The sequence below is a fragment of the Dipodomys merriami genome, unplaced genomic scaffold, assembly GCF_024711535.1.
Source record: "Dipodomys merriami isolate MVZ:Mamm:240054 unplaced genomic scaffold, mDipMer1.0.p SCAF_70, whole genome shotgun sequence".
In the NCBI taxonomy this organism is placed as follows: domain Eukaryota; kingdom Metazoa; phylum Chordata; class Mammalia; order Rodentia; family Heteromyidae; genus Dipodomys; species Dipodomys merriami.
Genome location: NW_027206291.1, coordinates 6,791,756 through 6,809,527, shown reverse-complemented (window position 1 = coordinate 6,809,527; position 17,772 = coordinate 6,791,756). Strand labels below are relative to the sequence as shown.

At 53.7% G+C, this 17,772-nt stretch overlaps 1 protein-coding gene and 1 pseudogene across 3 annotated transcripts; one reads left to right on the top strand and one right to left on the bottom strand.

Annotated features, from left to right (window-relative positions):
- Positions 1 to 4,940: 4,940 nt before the first annotated feature.
- LOC138817860 (high mobility group protein B1-like) lies at positions 4,941 to 6,497 on the bottom strand (annotated as a pseudogene).
- Positions 6,498 to 6,656: 159 nt separating this feature from the next.
- On the top strand, positions 6,657 to 16,854 carry LOC138817642 (vitamin K-dependent protein Z-like). Of its 3 annotated transcripts, none has more exons than XM_070008139.1 (8): positions 6,657 to 6,738; positions 8,763 to 8,926; positions 9,879 to 9,903; positions 10,498 to 10,611; positions 11,075 to 11,206; positions 11,663 to 11,748; positions 15,266 to 15,383; positions 16,133 to 16,854. In XM_070008139.1, the coding sequence occupies exons 1-8, from the start codon at positions 6,669 to 6,671 to the stop codon at positions 16,648 to 16,650; spliced, it is 1,227 nt and encodes a 408-aa protein (XP_069864240.1). In that variant the 5' UTR covers positions 6,657 to 6,668; the 3' UTR covers positions 16,651 to 16,854. The 3 variants fall into 3 exon arrangements, with proteins under 3 accessions (XP_069864240.1, XP_069864239.1, XP_069864241.1); XM_070008138.1 differs by having other exon boundaries at positions 11,075 to 11,218; XM_070008140.1 differs by lacking the exon at positions 10,498 to 10,611 and having other exon boundaries at positions 11,075 to 11,218.
- Positions 16,855 to 17,772: the final 918 nt, after the last annotated feature.

The window sequence follows — 17,772 nt, the reverse complement described above, 5'->3', positions numbered from 1 at the left end:
GGCTTGGGCTCACACTAGAGCAGAGCCCAACTGCCTGTCACAGTTTTGTTCCTGTGTGGCCTGAGCTCTGACCTCCCTCCCCACCCTCGCTCAGCCACAGAGCTCAGCCACCCAGAGTCAGCGTCTGGAGCTCTAGGTGCACACACCTAGGGTTCAACACCTGCTGTGGCCGGGGGCCCCAGACCCCACGAATGCTGGTCGGGTGGCATGTGGGTGCTGGTTGCTGTGACACAGGCATTGTGGTAGGGGTGTTCCTCTGAGTTGACTCTGGGACAGCCAGGTCCCTACCAAGAAGGCCTGCACTCCTAATGGGCGTCATGGAAACAGGAGGCCACTGTCCCCACGCCACCCCCCGGATTTACCCTGAGAAGGACTGCGTGGTGTGTGCACAGATCAAGTGCCTGCTCACAGAGCAGGACGGTGACCCCTCACATGTGGATTAGGGATGGGGTAGAGGGAGCTCCAGGTCTCTGGGATGAGGCTGTCCCAGAAGTTTCTGGAATTCCTCCAGTGACTTGCACCTCCAAGTAGGGCCCATGGTACCACCTCTCCTTTCCCTGCCCTGCTGCAACTCAACACTGCATCCATGTCCCAAGTCACACGGTTAGGGAAACCAAGCAGATTTTCAGTTAACAGAACTGGCCATCCAGATGGAGCTGCCCTGTGTTTCCCAAAAGTCCCAGTACAGTTTGCATTTTGCGCAACTTTGATAAAGCAAAGGTTAAAAGTTCTAGAACAAAACTTCCCCCAACGTTGGGAGCAGACAGAACCTTTTGTAAACAGGAGGTTTTGTAAGGTTAGGAAAAGTCAATGTGCACAAGCCCTGTTTCCTGGAACCTGTCGGGGGTCTCCCCTTGCCTGCCCTGCACAGACCCGGCCAAGCCCCGGCCTTTTGCAAGCCTGCTGTCTGCTGCCTGCTTGCTCCTAGCCCAAGTCACCCTGCTCCCAGGAGGGAAGGCTCAGCTTCCCGGCATCTGCAGAACTTTCTCTAGGCTGCAGAGTGACTCTCTGGTCCCATCCAGGCCCCAAGGTGAGCCCTGGATTCCTATTCCCAGAGATGACAGCTTGTGTGGGCCCTAAGGGAACTCTGAGAGGCTCGCAGATCAGCAGCAGCTGGGCATGCGCTGCAGGACCTTCACCCTGTGTGTCACAGGCATGCCACAGAAACGGAGGGCCATGGGGAGCCCGCATTGTGGATGGGTATGGACAGGTCTCTGCGGAGGCCTATCCAGAAAAGAGCCCACCCAGGATGTCCTGGAGGGAAGGTGGGAGGCAGGGGGCATCAACAGCAGACATTTAACCTCTCATCTGAGCAGCACATGCTTCAGCAGCAGCATATTGCTGACTAAAGCCACCAGCAACATGCCTAGGGCCTGGTCTATGAACTCGCTCCTCCAGTGACTCTGGGGAGGCTTATCTTTGTTCAGAACAACAATCCATTGGAAAGTGAGACCTTGCGGACAGAGTGCAGCAGAAGCAAAGATGGAGAAGAGAGGGGTGTGACATTTCCCCATGAGAGTGATGAGCAGACTTGCATACCACAGTCATCATGCCACAACCAGGACACTGCAACCACAACACCACAGCCAACAACAATATCGGTTGTGATATTGCAGTCATGACACCATAACCGACATACCACAGCTATGGAACTACAGCCATAATACCACAGCCAACCACAATATCAGTCATGATATTGGAATTTTTATGATACCACAACCACAGCACCACCACCATGACATCACAACCGACATGACACCACAACCAACATGATACCACAGCCATGAAACTACAGCCACAATACCACAGCCAACCACAATATCAGTCATCATATTGAAGTCGTGATACCATAACCACAGCACCACCACCATGACGCCATAACCAACATGACACCACAACTGACATGATACCACAGCCAGTGGCATCATAGGGCCGAGCCCTATGCTGCTCAGAGCCAGAAGGGAGATGACCCCTCAGTTCTTGGTCCTGGGGTGCTGAGACATTGCCTCACTCCAGGGGACAGGCAGTTTAGAAGCATGGTGACGGGTATGGAGCCCAAGACTGTGGAGAAGGACACAAATGAACAGGAGAGCTTTGCCGGAAGACAGTGGCTTTCTCCAGTTCCTTCGTGGATATGGCCATCTTTGCAGGACTTGGGATGAGTTTCTGTTCTGGAGGGTCCTGCCCCCTAAAGCCGCCAGAGTGTCACTGGTTGGCAGGTGTCATCATGACCCTCTCTGCTGACCCAGCCAAGGAAGCAGGGAATGGCCAGGACAGGCAGTGCTGAGTCCTCCTCACCTCTGAGTGCCATTCTAGGGCTCAGAGTCACTCTGTTCTCACAAAGGTGGTCCCTGTTCTTGGGGTGTTCCATCTGTAGGAAGGCCTGGCTGTGTACAGTTCCTGGATGCTCAGAATGTACCTCAACAGGACCAGGGGAGCAGTGCGAGGGGCGTGGTCTCACCAGGAGTGGTGTGGTCAGTCCAGGAGGGGTGTGGTCTTATCAAGAGGGGTGTGGTCTCACCAGGAGGGGTGTGGTCTCATCAGGAGAGGCATTGTCTCACCAGGAGGGATGTGGTCTCATCAGGAGGGGCATGGTCTCATCAAGAGGGGTGTGGTCTCACCAGGAAGGGTGTGGTCTCATCAGGTTGGGTATGGTCTCAGGAGGGGTGTGGTCTCAGGATAGGTATGGTCTCATCAGGAGAGGCGTGGTCTCTCTAGGATGGGTGTGGTCTCACTGGAAGGGGTGTGGTCTCATCAGGAGAGGTGTGGTCTGAGCAAGGGGAGTAGTCTTAGCTACATCTGACTGGACTTTGTGGCTGTCCCTGAAAATATGAGAATCCCTGGGCTCCGTTGACCCCAGGTCAGCACAGGCTGGGACACAAAGCACACAACCAAGCCTCATGTGGGCAGCAGTAGCAACTCCCACAGGAACCGGAGGATTTCATAGATAGCTAGTGGCAGATATGAATGTGCTCAAGGTCACTTTTAGGTTCTGTCAGACCTCGCCAGGGGCCCACACAGAGGAAGAGGCTGGCAGAGGGTGGCAGTGCCCCAGTGTGAGGGAGGGTGCCAGCCCTGGGATGTGTCACCAGACCAGGCCCATCCTCCTTTCCTTATTTCCTGCCTGGTCCTGGGTGGCTGAACCCCAGGGTGGAAGGGCCACCACCAGTCCCCAGGGAGGCCCTAGGAGAGGTGCCTATCCTCAGCAGATCAAGGACAAAAGTGTGGATGTACCTGGACCAGCCTGTGCCTGTCTCAGCCAGGAAGGAGGGAAGAAACATCCTCTAGGCATGTAGACATCTCCAGGCCTCCAAACAGGGAGAGTGCCTCAGGGGTCCATGTAAATCACAGACTCCAAGAGGACCTCGCCCCACGGGCTATGAGCACACAGCTGCCTGGAAGACACAGAAAGGCCAGGGCACATTGTGTAGGGCTGATGACAGAGGGGACCAAGCTGGGACACAGTGAGGTCCCAAGACGCAGACAACCAGGCCACTGGGGGAACAAACCTTGGGCTCTGCGGCCCCCATCTAGCTCTGCCAGTGCAGGGATTGGAACAGCCCAGGAGGGAAGGCCACAGAGAGGACAGCCCAGCATTGGAAGGACGAGGCGCAGCATGGCTCCAGGGTATTCAGAACTCAGGAGTCAAAGCCCCTAGCATGTGGCTTGTCTTTTCCCACAAAGGGCTGGGGGATGAGGCTCATGTTGTACTAAGGGATGGGAGGAGGGTGGTGGGCGCCACTTTTGATGTTCTGATGAGAGTTGTTCTGTGGGATTTGTTGACCAGAGGGCCTCTTGGAGGTGGCGGGTGAGAAACCTGCCACGGGAAACCACCGTAGAAGTCGTTTTATCACTGCTATAATCTGAATGTCCATGTCCCACTGTTTTTCATATTCTGAAATGTTGACTACACCTCATACCGAGGCCTGGAGCCTCTACCTCTCTTCCTGGGGGGGACACCGCCGGGCAGCACTGTCCATGAACCGCAGCCCCACACCAAACCCTGACCCTGTTGGTGCCTCTCCTTTGATTTCCGGCCCCTACCACTGTGAGCCGGGCGCCTCTGCTGCCTGGAAGGCACCCAGTCTGCAGATGTTGTCCTGGGGCTGCCGGCACACAGCGGAGCCTGTGAATGACTCTCAGTCAGATGCACCTGGCCCTAGCCTAGTTGCCTATTTTTTAAGCAGGTCTTAAAATTATTTAGTGATTTTTAAAAACTAGTACCTCACACTTGCCTGACTTGTTTACTCAGCTGATGCTCTATCACTTGAGCCTGGTCTCCCACACAGCTTTTTGCTGGTTGTTTTGGAGATAGCTGGCTTTGGGCTAGCTGGGCTAGCTCTGAACCAGATCTGAGCCTCCCAAACAGCTAGGATTACAAGCAGTCTAGCAAAATGTTCTGAAAAGTGTAAATTTCTGCATGGAATTGTCTTGAAGAGCACATTTTTCAAGCCTTTTCATAACAGGTGGCACAAAGATTGTTCATTTTTTTTCACTAATAAAAAAATTGTATTTACTTAGAAGCATTCAGAATGTCCACAAAACAGCTGCAACTTTTTTTTTTGCAATTACAGAGTGGTATTCAGTGAACAGAACAATTCTTTCATATAAGCTGTGTCAGACAACTGAAGATTAAAAACTACCATCCCCATATATAACTAATTTGTGCTGTGCACCAACAAGAACCTGCTTTAAATTTCCATGCCAATTTACATCCCTCATACTGTATCAGGCAAGGTTAGTGGCTATTGAAAATACCACCAGGACAGGGCTATCTAAAGATACATTCGGTAGTGTGTTAACTATACAAAAAAAAGAGACACTGTGCAGTTTAGAAAGAAATCTTACACAGCCTTACATTTCAATTTTTTTCTTTAAAAGGAGTGAATTGTGCACAGGGGGGTTAAATGCTTTATAGACAGGAAAAAAACTGTGCTAGAACCAACTTATTCATCATCATCCTCTTCATCTTCATTCTCATCCTCTTCATCTTCCTCTTTTTCGTCCTACTCATCTTCCTCCTCTTTCTTCTTCTTCTTGCTCTTTTCAGCCTTCACAACTCCTTTTCTTTGCTGCCTCAGGCTTTCCTTTAGCTCGGTAGGCAGCAATATCCTTTTCATACTTTTCCTTCCACTTCGCGGCTTCTTTTCATGAGGCTGCTTGTCATCTGCAGCAGTGTGGTTTCACGTCTCTCCCAGTTTTTTTGCAACATCACCAATAGACAGGACAGGATGTTCCCCTTTGATTTTAGGGCGATATTCAGAACAGAACAAGAAGGCCGAAGGAGGCCTTTTGGGTGCATTGGGATCCTTGAACTTCTTTTTTGTTTCCCCTTTAGGAGGGATGTAGGTTTTCAGTTCTTTTTCATAACGGGCCTTGTCTGTCTTGGCCATATCTTCAAATTTCCCTTTCTCTTTAGCAGACATAGTCTTCCACCTCTCTGAACACTTCTTAGAAAAGTCTGAGAAGGAGCTGGGAAGGTGGCTCAGTGGTAGAGATCTTGCCTTGCATGCCTGAGGCCCTGGGTTTGATTCCTCAGCACCACATAAGCAAAAAGAAAAAAGCTGGAAGTGGCGCTGTGGCTCAAGTGGTACAGCGCTAGCCTTGAGCTGAAGAGCTGAAGGTCAGCGCCCAGGCCCAGAGTTCAGGCCCCACGACCGGACCCCCCCCCCAAAAAAAAAAAAAAAAGAAAGAAAGAAAAGTTTGAGAAGTTGACAGAAGCCTTTTTTTTTTTTTTTTTTTGTCGGTCGTGGAGCTTGAACTCTGGGCCTGGGCATTGTCTCTGTGCTCTTCAGCTCAAGGCGAGCGCTCTACCTCTTGAGCCAAAGTGCCACTTCCAGTTTTCTAGTGGTTTATTGGAGATCAGAGTCTCACGGACTTTTCTGCCTGGGCTGGCTTTGAACCATGATCCTCAGCTCTCAGCCTCCTGAGTAGCTAGGATGACAGGTGTGAGTCACTGGTGCCCAGCCCAGGTGCTTCTTCTTGTGCTCCTCCTGGCAAGTTTGCACAAAGAATGCATATGATGACATTTTGCCTCTTGGCTTCTTAGGATCTCCTTTGCCCATGTTTAGTTTTTCCTCCGCGAGGCACAGAGTCGCTCAGTGCCTGTCCGGCTCTCGCTTGCCCCTGCGTTGTCTCTATGGAGCTCAATGTACTGCAATGGCCATGAGAGTGGGAGCCAGCACAAAGATTGTTCTTAATCCTATACAATTAAGTTCCAGGTGTTAGATGATTTTGGCTTACCCACTGAAAATTAACTGTTTTTGTTTTTGTTTTCCTTCCTTCCCCTTGGCAGCACTGGGGTTTGAACTCAGGGCCTCATGCTCACTCACCAAGCAGGCACTCTATACGAACCACTCCTCCAGCCATGGATTTTCCCTTCACCATAGTTTGTAGGTGTTCACCGGCTTCCCTGTCACTCGGAGGCTGCTGGCCTTGCTGTCTTTTTACCTAAATGAGATCTTCTGCTTCGGTGAGTATTCAGTTTTGCCTTTCTGGGCATCACTGGCACACGCTCCCCACTCAGGCTGCTGGCGGGCAAAGGCTGGGGGTCGCTCTGCACAGCCCTTGGGGTATTCTGGAGCCTGCTGGCCAGGCCCCTCCCCAGGGCCCTGGACTTTGCTGTTTGCAGACCTTGTCCTGCCCGCCCTGCCAGACCCTGCGTTAGCATGGCCGGCCGCGTCCTGCTGCTCTGGGGGCTCCTGCTCCTCCTCGTCCTCCCCCAGGTGCGGCTGTCAGGTAGGCGACGCTCTCTGGTCTGTCCCTTGCCCTTTCCAGCACAGCCACGAAGCTTCCTCGGGAGGGTGACCCCAGGGGCCCCGGCAGAGTGGGGTGGCTCAGGTCAAACCAGCAAGGACTCAGGAACAATTTGCTCAAAGACGGCTGGGGACATGGACTCCCCGGCCTCCAGCAGGGGGCCTGTGGCCACAGTCTACCCAGACCCTGGCCTACAGCCTTTCTTGGAAACAGGGTCCTGGCAGAGGCCACTAGCAGGACAAGGTTGTCCTGCTGGAGGCCCGGTGCCGACAGAGACACAAGAAAGTCTGTGGAGGAAGAGGTGGGCCTTAGAACTCTGTGGCCTTAAGCCCAGGGATGTGGAGGCCCTGCAGTTGGTATGCATAATACCTGACCTACCCACGGGCTCCAGAACCATGCGTTCTCTCATCACCATGCCCTTGGAGCACACTCCATCCAAGCAGGAACTGAAGCAAACATCACCAATGACAGAATGAGGACCAATGAGGCCAGCAACAATTTACACAGACAATGAAGTCAGATGGGTAGGTAGGTAGATAGATAGACAGACAGACAGATAGATAGATAGATAGATGTATCCTTCATTGTGCCATAGGCACAACTTCTCCCAGGTTGGGCTACTTTTAGCCAAAAAAGTTAAGGGATGAGCCAGGCGCCAGTGGCTCATGCCTGTCATCCTAACTACTCAGGAGGCTGAGATCTGAGGATCGTGGTTCAAAACCAGCTCAGACAGGAAAATCTGTAGGCTCTAATCTCCAATTAACCACCAGAAAACCAGAATTGGTGCTGTGGCTCAAGTGGTAGAGCATTCTCCTTGAGCTGAAAAGCTTGAGGACAGCGCCCAGGCCCACAGTTCAAGCCCCACGACCAGCAAAAAAAGCTAAGGGATGGTGAAGAAGTGGAGGAAGGTGCTTCTCCTTCACATATAAAACCATGAAGCTGCATGTGCCAGAAATGGTGTATCACCCACCAGAGTGGTGCTTGGAGCTTCAGCCACCACACCAGGCAGCAGCATGGAGGGAGGGACAAAAAAACGGAACTGGGGGCTGCACCCAGTGTTTTCAAGAAGGCTCTAAAAGCTCTCAGGGGTGACCCCCAGCCCTGCCGTTTATGTCTCCTGGCCAGCGCTTGGGCCTCCACCCCTGCCCCCTGCCTTACAGAAGTCTGGAAAATGGTCTTTGCTTTGGGTAGCTGTGAACTCAGGGGTCTGTAGAAGGGCTGCCCGGGGTCAGCAGAGTGGACCTTGGTGCCACACTTCCGTCTCCACCCATGACACCAGCTCCCAGGCTCCCTGCCCTCTCTCTGTCATTTAGAATGTTCTCCATGTCTGCCCTGCATGTGATCCCAAGGAGGCCACAGTGCTGGGCCCCACTGGCCTGTGGCTGGGGAGGCCTAGCCTATGTCCAGGCCTGTGGCTGCCAGGGTCAGGATCTATTTATTGCACCTTCTCCTCTCTGACTGAAATGGTTCCAGTTTTCCACTTTCTGCCCTGGCTGTGATTCTTCCCTTTGGTGGGGAGGCGGCTCAGCATCTACACCTGTGGCACAGGTGGACTTTCACACGTCTTGCTCCTCCCAGGCCCGCACTACACTGACAGCCACAGCCTCTCCCAGCAGCAGATACGGGGAGAGGGGTGGTACTTGGATTTGAACTTGATTTACACTTGCCAGGCAGGTGTTCTACCACTTGAGCCATTCCCTCAACCCTTTTTGCTTCAGTTGTTTCTTGGGTAGGCTTTTTGCCGGGCCCTGGCCTGATCATGACCCTGTTTTGTACACCCCTAGAATGACAGGCCCACCCAACACACCCACAGGGCCCTGCTTCTCTACTGGTAAAATGTCCATCTGCAGAACAGTGTCCCCGTGGCTGGGGTCAGGCACATCGCCTGTGCTGTCTCAGTCCTGTGGAACCCAGGCAGCAGGGGTGGGGCACGCAGCTAGCTGATGCCCCATCCTCTCCTGCAGTGTTTCTCTCAGCACCCCCTGATGCCTCGCCCTCTCCTGCAGTGTTTCTCTCAGCCCCGAGAGCCAGTGCAGTTCTCCGGAGGTGGAGGCGTGCTGGCTCCTACCTCCTGGAAGAGCTCCTCCAGGGGGACCTGGAAAGGGAGTGCTACGAGGAGATCTGCGTCTACGAGGAGAGCAGGGAAGTGTTTGAGGACGATGTGCTCACAGTATGTACACCTGCTCAGGGCAGAGCACGCTCACCCCTTAGGGCTGGGCCCCTCCCCAGGCACAGCTGAGTTCGGCCCCCGGCCTGGCCTCCGCTCGCGACCACACTCACGACCACACTCACGACCACGCTCACGCCCCCCAGCCTGGCCACCACTCATCACCATACTCGCGACCACGCTCACCCCCCAGCCTGGCCTCGCTCACAACCACGCTCACGACCACCCTTAGTGGCCCTGGCTCAGGTGCCCTTCCAAGGAGCTGCATCCTGGTGCAGGTGCTGGGGCTGGTGGGTACCTGATCCTGCAGTGGAGGAAACACAGGGAAACTCAGCCCACCCCAGCAGCCAGGGAGGGTCCCCACTCCAGACGAGGCAGATGACCCTGCCCATCTCAGGACCCTGGGACTTGTGACTCCATTGTTCCAAATCACATACACATACACACATGCACACACGTACACACTCCATCCCTCCCTCTCTGTCCCCCACTCACCCTTCCCCGCCCCCTCAGTTCTCTCCCACACATGCCCCTCCCTGCCAATGTCCCGTGTCCTCCTGCGGTTGCAAAGAGAAAGGGTGGTGTGTGTTCTCCAGTGTGCTCTGTGCTGCCCTGTGCTTTGGAGGCAGGCCTGGGGAGAGAGCTGTCAGGAGGCGAGGCGGTGGGGCTGTGTTCCTGCATCCCCACAGTGGGGTTCCTGCGTCCCCCATGCCCCTCCATGAGGTTTCTGTGCCCCCCTCAGTGGGAGGTGCCAGGCGTATGTGGATAGATTGGTTTCGTGGAGTTGGCAAATGTAGGTTCCCTATAACTAAGGACCTGCTAACTAAAGAACTACACGTCCTCCTCTCTACCAGCATGTCCTTCTGGGTGAACAACCCATCTTTCCTTGATGTTCAAGCCCATCCACAAGGCGTGTGCCTGTGCTAGTGACTATTTTTATGTTTCTTGTTCACAGGAGGAATTCTGGAGGCAGTACAGGGGTGAGTGGCTCTCTCCCTTGGGTGTGCTTTTCTCTGTTACCTCCTGGGGTGGGTGAGGCTGGAAGAGCCCTGCTGGGCCCCTGGACCTGGCCTTCCAGGCCTTCAGCTCCCGGGAGCCAGCATTCGGCCCCACCCCAGGGATGTGTCAGAGAGCCCTGCGGACTGCCAACAGGCATCAGAGGAAGCCCCATGGTTCCTTCTTGCCGAGAGTGTGTCAGGCGTGGGAGGGGCAGCTAGTGCTCACGTGTGGGCTCCCAGAAGGCTCAGACTTGGGAGACCTTTGATCTGACCCAGATGCATGTAGCCTGAGGCCTGCTCAGCAGGCACAGAACTAGGGGACTTGGGGCCGGGGTAGGGCTGGGGGAAGGGGGAGCCAGGGACCTTCCTTAAAATGAGTTGGGAAGAGCTGCAGACACCCCACGCATGCAGGCAGGCAGAGCAGCACACCCAAAGGAGGGAGCGGGCTGAGCAGGCAGGTGAGGTGGTGAGGAAGGGAGGCAGCTGCGGACACCAGTGGGGGCAGGAGGCACTGGAGGCCAGCTCTGCATTGACAACAGAGGTGGCACTGCAGGCTCAGAGCTCCTGTCCCCATAGGCGGCTTTCCATGCAGCTCCCAGCCCTGCTTCAACAACGGGTCATGCCAGGACCACATCCGCGCCTACACCTGTACCTGCTCCCCTGGCTATGAGGGCAAGAACTGCGAGATGGGTGAGGCTGCCCCGCCCCAGCGGTGCCTGCTGCCTCCCAGGCACCAGGTGGCCCTGGGAGCCTACCTGATACACTAAGGGAAGCCCTCCCACTATACTCAGCATTTCCCTGGGCATTGGCCATGTCTGTGGCCAGCCCTCCTGCCCCAGAGAGACCTCACAAATTCTTTGTGGCATGCAGTCCCCCTCTCCCTGTCCCCAAATCTACCCATGCCCCATCCACAAGCTGGAGAGCACACAGCTGTGTGTCCTCGTGGGACCAGCTCATGGGAAAGCTAGCCTGCCCAGACCTAGACACACCACCACACTGATGGAAACACAACCAGGAGGGCAAGCGCAAGTGCCACGGTGTCTTCAAGAGGTGCCTAAGTGCATTCTGCTGGTGTGAGAGCCCGGCACCCGGACAAGGAGCCAGGCCCACGCACAAGGGGATAGCATTCCTGCTTCACCCTTTTCCTTTTCAGCTACAAACGAATGCCACCCCGAGAGGACGGACGCGTGCCAGCACTTCTGCCACCCAGGACAGGTGTCCTACATGTGCAGCTGTGCACGGGGCCACCGGCTGGGCCCAGACCACAAGGCCTGCCTCCCCATGAGTGAGTCCTCACGTGAGCCACCACACCCTCCTCCCCTCACAGCAATGGCTCAAGCTCTGTCCTCCCAGCCAGAGTGGCACTGCCCTGTGCCCCAACACCTGCACCGCAGGGGAGCCAAGGGGAGAGGGGCGGGCTTCATGCTGCACACACGCCGACGGCCTCTCATTCAGATGAGGCTGTCCTGCACATGGACGTGTGTGTGCCTGCAGACAAGCCGTGTGTGTCTGTGGACAAGCTGTGTGTGCCCATGGACAAGCCGTGTGTGCCCGTGGACAAGCCATGTGTGCCCGTGGACAAGCCGTGTGTGCCTGTGGACAACTTGTGTGTGCCTATGGACAAGCTGTGTGTGCCTGTGGGCAAGCAGTGTGTGCTTGTGGATCACCTATGTGTGCCCATGGGTCACCTGTGTGTGCTTGGGAGACACTGACTTCCTTCCTCTTGCCTCCACACGTGAAGACCCATGTGCATGTGGGGTCCCGTATCCTGGACATGCCACCCCGGCAGGCGGAAGCTGGCCAAGTCCTCCCAGCTTCCCTTGGCAGGTAAGAAACGTGACCTCCTCTTACCTGTCATTCCTGTCTTCTTCACAAAGGCTCTGGCTAAGGGTTGGGTGTAGCACAGCACAGACGGCTTGCCTAGGATGCATAAGCCAGATTCATTCCCCAGCACTGCAAAGAAGGTAAAAAGAGGTGATGACAAGCCATTCTGATGTGGCAAGCTCCTTACCCATCTGCGCCTCACATCCTGCCTTCCCGATGCTGAGCCTGCAGTCCCAGGGTCTGCAGCATCCGGTTCACTAGAAGTTGGGTGTTTCCAGCCGGCAGGCCACCTCCCTGGGAAACCTGAGCATCTGGGTGCCTGCTTATGGGCCAAGCTGTGGCCCCTCTGCCGTAGGGGACAGGGAGCCTGCCCCAGGCACAGTCCCTCTCAGCTCTTGGTTTTAAATTTTTTTAAGTAGTTGTACAAATGGGTTCCCATTCAACAAATCAGTTTATGAGTGCAGTGCCTCTTGGTTGAAGTTACCCCCTCCATCTCCCCCACTTCCCTTCCCACTGCCCCTCAACCCAGTTCCATTGAGCTCTGTGGTTTTGCTCCCTACATTTCTCATTTTGCATTCATTCTGTTATTTTTCCCCCGCTTGGCTGATTCAGGAAGTTAAATGTTCTACTGTTTCATAGTGTTAACACACACACACATAACACACACAAACACACACACACACCCCTTCCAGAACAGGGTTTGAAATCAGGGCTTTGCACTTGCTTGGCTTGCCTGCTTGGCTGGTGCTCTACCACTTGAGTCATGCCTCTTGCTGGTTAACTGGAGATGGAGTCTGGTGGACTCTTCAACCTGGGCTGGCCTCAACCGGCAATCCTCTAGACCTCAGCCTTCTGTGAGCTGCAGCTCCTGACACATATGGTTGCTCTTGACACAGAAGTAGAAAACCTGACGAAGCACGCAGGGCTTCCTCTCCTTCCCCTCCCACAAAGTGCCACTGGGGCCAGGAATTAATTGTTTTCCTGCCTCATTTAGAACTCCATGGAATAGGCCTCGCTTTCTGACTTTCTGGAATTTTCCCTCTTGCTTGCCTCTAGAGCTTCTAAGGCAGGGCCTTCCCTCTACTTCAGAGCAGCCTGGTCTGATACCAATGGGACACTCACCACAGAAGCAATTTCAGCTCTCTTAGTAGCCACATTCACATGAGTAAAAGTGAAGTCAATTTTAACAGTCTATCTTAATATAATCCATTGAAATGTTATTTTTGAAATTGTCTATTTACATTTCTTCATACTGAATCTTCAAAAATCTACAGAACAGGGCTGAGAAGGTGGTTCGGTGGTAGAGTGCTTGCCTAGCATTCATGAAGCCCTGGGTTCGATTCCTCAGAACTATATATACAGAAAAAGCTGGAAGTGGTGTTGTGACTCAAAAAGCAGAGTGCTAGCCTTGAGCCAAAGAAGCTCAGGGACAGTGTCTAGGCCCTGAATTCAAATCCCAGGAATAGAAAAAAAATCTACAGAACGCGGCTCCGGGGCCCGTCAGTAAGCGTGGAAGGCCATCCTGAGGGAAGGACAGTAGGGAATGCGGCTCCAGGGCTTTCAGTAAGTGTGGTAGTACATCCCTTGGGCAGTGTGTATGTGTGTGTGACCTGAGTCCGATAAGGCAGTGTGCTGGGCAACATCACTGCAGCGGTGGGGGAGGGCAGGGGAGAGGACAGAGCTGAGCCCTGGGCCTGGCAGAGCTGAAATGCCAACTTAAGAGCAAATTAGTTAGATGGAGCAATAGAAAGGGAAGGACAAAGCTGGACAGCTAGTTGTCAGCTTGATGACCTTGTGTCTCTGCTGTTCCTCTGTAAGCTTCAAAGAACCTTTATTCATGGCCCATTGTCTGCCACTGTCTACCCATTGGTGTGCCAGACTCCAGCCTGGGATCTCCCAGAGTAAGGCGGGCAGGTGGAGGGGAGCTCTGAGCCTGCAGGGTGGTGGTGCCTAGCTGTGCCAACACACATGGCCTACACATTGCCATCCTCCTCAGCTTGTTTGCACACAGCTGGCGCTCTATCACCTTGAGCCATGCCTCCAGTTGGCTTTGTGCTGGTTCCTTGGTGGTGGAGTACTGTGGACTTTTCTGCCCACGCTGGTTTCAAATCAAGATTCTCCAGGTCTCAGCCTCCTGAGTAGCTAGGATTCCAGGCGTGAGCCAGCATGTGCACTGTGCGCTGCATCTCATGACAATTTTGTGTTCAGTGGGACATAGTGAATCACACACAGGCCAGCACAGTTTGTCAGCATGTTATGGGCATGCTGTTTCTAGGCCTCGTTGGTAGGACAAGAACCGTGCCCAGGTGGATATTGAGCATTCCTGCCAGAGGCAGGGCTGCCGCACGCTCTGCCCAGAGCCCTGTCAGATCTGTGCCCACTAGCAGCACACTGGAGCACCCGCTTCCTCCTTTCCAGTCCTCCATGGCTCTTCATGGCCTTCGGCAGCCCCCATCCACATATACACGCCTGTCATACATACATGCCCGTCATACATACATGCCCATCACACATACTCCCCTGTCCATACATACACACACACACCCGTCACAGCCGCTGACACCTGCAGCCCCAGGTCCCATCAGCCCTGGGTTCCATTCTGTGACTCAGCATCGGGGCGCTCCACTACTCCATCTCAAAAAGCCTGTTGGGCTCTGCCCAGATACCTGTCCTGCCATGAGCCACCTCGACACTGGGCAGGTAGCAAGGCACCCACCTGCCCAGAGCCACATGGAGTCCAGGTAGTGGCCCAAACACCTGTGCTGTCTCAAGGCAGCTCCTGAGGTGCCTGGCCATGTCCGTGGTCCCGAAACCAGAGATACATAACATTTGTCTTATCTCCCTCCTTCATGAGGGCATCTGCCAGAACTCTGCCTGGCCCAGAGGGTCGGCACATGCCAGTCAGTGCCAGAGGCCATCGCTGTGGCATGCACAGTGTACATGCTCTGTTGTGTTTTTTTTTTTTTTTTTTGGGGGGGGGTCCGGTTGTGGGGCCTGAACTCTGGGCCTGGGCGCTGTCCCTCAGCTCTTCAGCTCAAGGCTAGTACTCTACCACTTGAGCCACAGCGCCACTTCCGGCTTTTTTCTTTTTGCTTATGTGGTGCTGAGAAATCGAACCCAGGGCCTCAGGCATGCAAGGTAAGCGCTCTATCATTGAGCCACCTTCCCAGCCCGCACGCTCTGGTTCTTATGGAACAGATCGCTAGTCATTAGCTTTACTGCCCCTGAATCCTGCAAATAGCTGCTAATGTCCAGTCCTGGAGCTTGAACTCAGGGCCTGGGCACTGTCTCTTAGCTTCTTTTGCTCAAAGCTAGTGCTCTACTACGAGCCACAGTGCCACTTCTTTTTTTTTTTTTTTTTTTTTTTTTTAAAGTTTATTGGAGATAATAGTCTTATTCCTACCTGGGCTGGCTTCAAACAATGATCCTCACATTTTATCCTGCTGGGTAGCTTAGATTACAGGTATGAGCCACCAACACCTGGCTGGGTTGCTATTAATTGTCTGTCTGGTTTTTGAAGGTCAAGTTAACAAATTACAAAGGGCAAGACTTCTGTGGTGGTGTTCTCATACAGGAAGATTTTGTGCTGACAACAGCTAAGTGTTCTCTGCAACACAGAAATATTAGTGTGAAAGTGGGTAAGTACTTTTTCATCAATTTTTATTAAATTCATTTTCATTAAAAAATTATTTCAGGAGCTGGGAACCTTGCTTAGTGGTAGAGTGCTTGCCTAGCATGCACAAAACCCTGGGTTTGATTCCTCAGTACCACATAAACAGAAAAAACCGTAAGTGGCACTGTAGCTCAAGTGATAAAGTGCCAGCCTTGAGCAAAAGCAGCTCAGTAACAGCACCCAGGCCCTGAGTTCAAGCCCCATGTGTGACCAAAAACAAAATATTTTATTAAATGATCCTATTTAAGAATAAAAAAAATAAATCAGAGATTCAGCTCTGACACTGAGGTATAGCAGTGGTAAGACAGATGTCTGGCTGAGATTTGGGACCGAATTCCACCATGAGCTCAGAGCATGGCCCTGGCCTCATCTCCAGGCTTGTCTGTACCTGCAAAACTTTTCTTGTCAGAGGTTGCAAGATTTCATAGCTTGCTAACCTGTTCTATAATGAATCTGAAAAATCTTTAAATACATATATTTTCACCCTCTATTCTCACTTTTGAGTCAACAAACTAACTTGAAACACTTCCCGACAACCAGTTCTCAACGATTACTGTCTCCCTGGCCATTTCTCAAAACCCAGTGTTCCAAATCATGCACTCTTGACTTCCAGACAGGGTAAGGGAGGCTTGGGAAGTGCTGGGATGGTTCTTATCATGATCTGCCTTCAACTCCCGCCAACACAGAAGGCCGAGTGTCTGCCCACGATTGTAGGTTGTGACCCAAGCAAGGAGCCACAGGCGATCAGAATCAAGCGTGCTCACGTGCACCTGTGGTACGAGGAGGAGTCAGGGCAGAATGATGTCTCCTTGCTGGAGCTTGAGCAGCCGGTGCCATGCCCAGCCTTGGGGCGCCCCGTCTGCATACCTGAGAGAGACTTTGCTGAGCGGGTCCTCATCCCGGGGACACAGGGCCTTCTCAGCGGCTGGATCCTCAATGGCACTGACCCAGGCACTGTGCCAGCTGGACTGCCAGTCACACATGTGGATGGGGAGGAGTGTGAGCAGGCCCTGAATGTGACTGTCACCATGCGGACCAGCTGCGAGCGGGGCGAAGTGACGCCGGGGCAGTGGCTGGAGGGAAGCACCGTCACCAGAGAGCACCAGGGCACCTGGTTTCTCACGGGGATCCTGGGCTCATCCCCAGCACCACCACTGGCCGGGCAGGCTCACAGGTTCCTGCTCACTACCATCCCCCGGTACTCATTGTGGTTTACACAGACGATGAAGTAATGGAGACTCGGCCAGCCAGAAAGGACCCAACATGAGGTGGGAGTTCAAACTTCAGCTGCAACCATGAGGAGAGAGACTGACAGGGTGGCTGTCAGGAGTTGGGGCTTGTCCAGGCTCTCACGCCTATGCCACTTGGAACTGTTTATCTAAACATGGCTCTTAGGGGGAGAAATGAGATACAATAAACAAATCTGTTGGTCATAAGCCAGCCCAGTTTCTGAAATTTGCTTTTCAAGTCTAAGCTGCATGCTCATAAATGCACTGCAGGCCAGCAGTGTCTCAGCTGGAAGCTATCCACTAGGCTCTCTGCGGCCCTCTGAGCTGAGCTGCTGCTCTCCCAGGGGCCCACAAAGGGACATGGGGAGGTGGCCTCCCGACCCTTCCTAGGCCTTTAAGAGAGCCCCCAACTGCAACACGGGGCACAGGCCCACACCCAAATGCCCACCGGGCACAGACTTGTGAGCAAACCAAGGAGAACAGCACTGCAAGCCAGCGCGACGTTTCCACAGCAGGACACTGATGCAGGCACTGACGGAGGCCCATGCAGGGTGAGGACACTGACCGAGACTTCATCTCGGGGCGAGCTCTGCACTCTGCCACTGTTCAGGACAGGGTCTGCTTTCTCCACCAGGAGGGACAAGCAGTTAACATTTCCTCAGCAGAAAACACGCACACTCCAAGCCACTGGTGCTGCAGGCGACTCCTACGAAAGCCCTGCAAGCAGCACTATCCCCAGTTCAGGGCTTCGAAGGGTGCAGTTGTACTGTGAGGTTCAGACCCAACAGGACAGCAGCCTTGTTCAAGGGGAGTGACAGCACCCGAGCCTTGGAAGGGAGCATCCCCATGCAAGACCTGGCCTCAGGCTTCCAGCCTCCAGAACTGTGAGGAATCCATCCGTTATTTCAGCCTATGATAGTCTGTTACAAAGCCTGAGCAGACTAATACAGGCCAACTAAGATTTGGAACGTCCACATGAACAAAGTTCTTTTTTTAAAAATATACTGAGTCAGGCTCCTGTCTGTAATCTCAATTGCCTAGGAAGTGAGACAGGAGAATCAAGGTTCATGGGTAGTCCAGGCCAAAATCTGAGGAGACCCCTATGTCTCAGACCTATCTCAATGT

What these genes read in the sequence shown, in the direction of transcription:
- LOC138817642 (XM_070008138.1), top strand. Translation starts at nt 6,669, where the DNA reads ATGGCCGGCCGCGTCCTGCTGCTCTGGGGGCTCCTGCTCCTCCTCGTC. An exon ending in CCCCCAGGTGCGGCTGTCAG is followed by an intron (nt 6,739 to 8,762) that starts GTAGGCGACGCT and finishes CCTCTCCTGCAG; the next exon opens with TGTTTCTCTCAGCCCCGAGA. An exon ending in AAATATTAGTGTGAAAGTGG is followed by an intron (nt 15,384 to 16,132) that starts GTAAGTACTTTT and finishes CCACGATTGTAG; the next exon opens with GTTGTGACCCAAGCAAGGAG.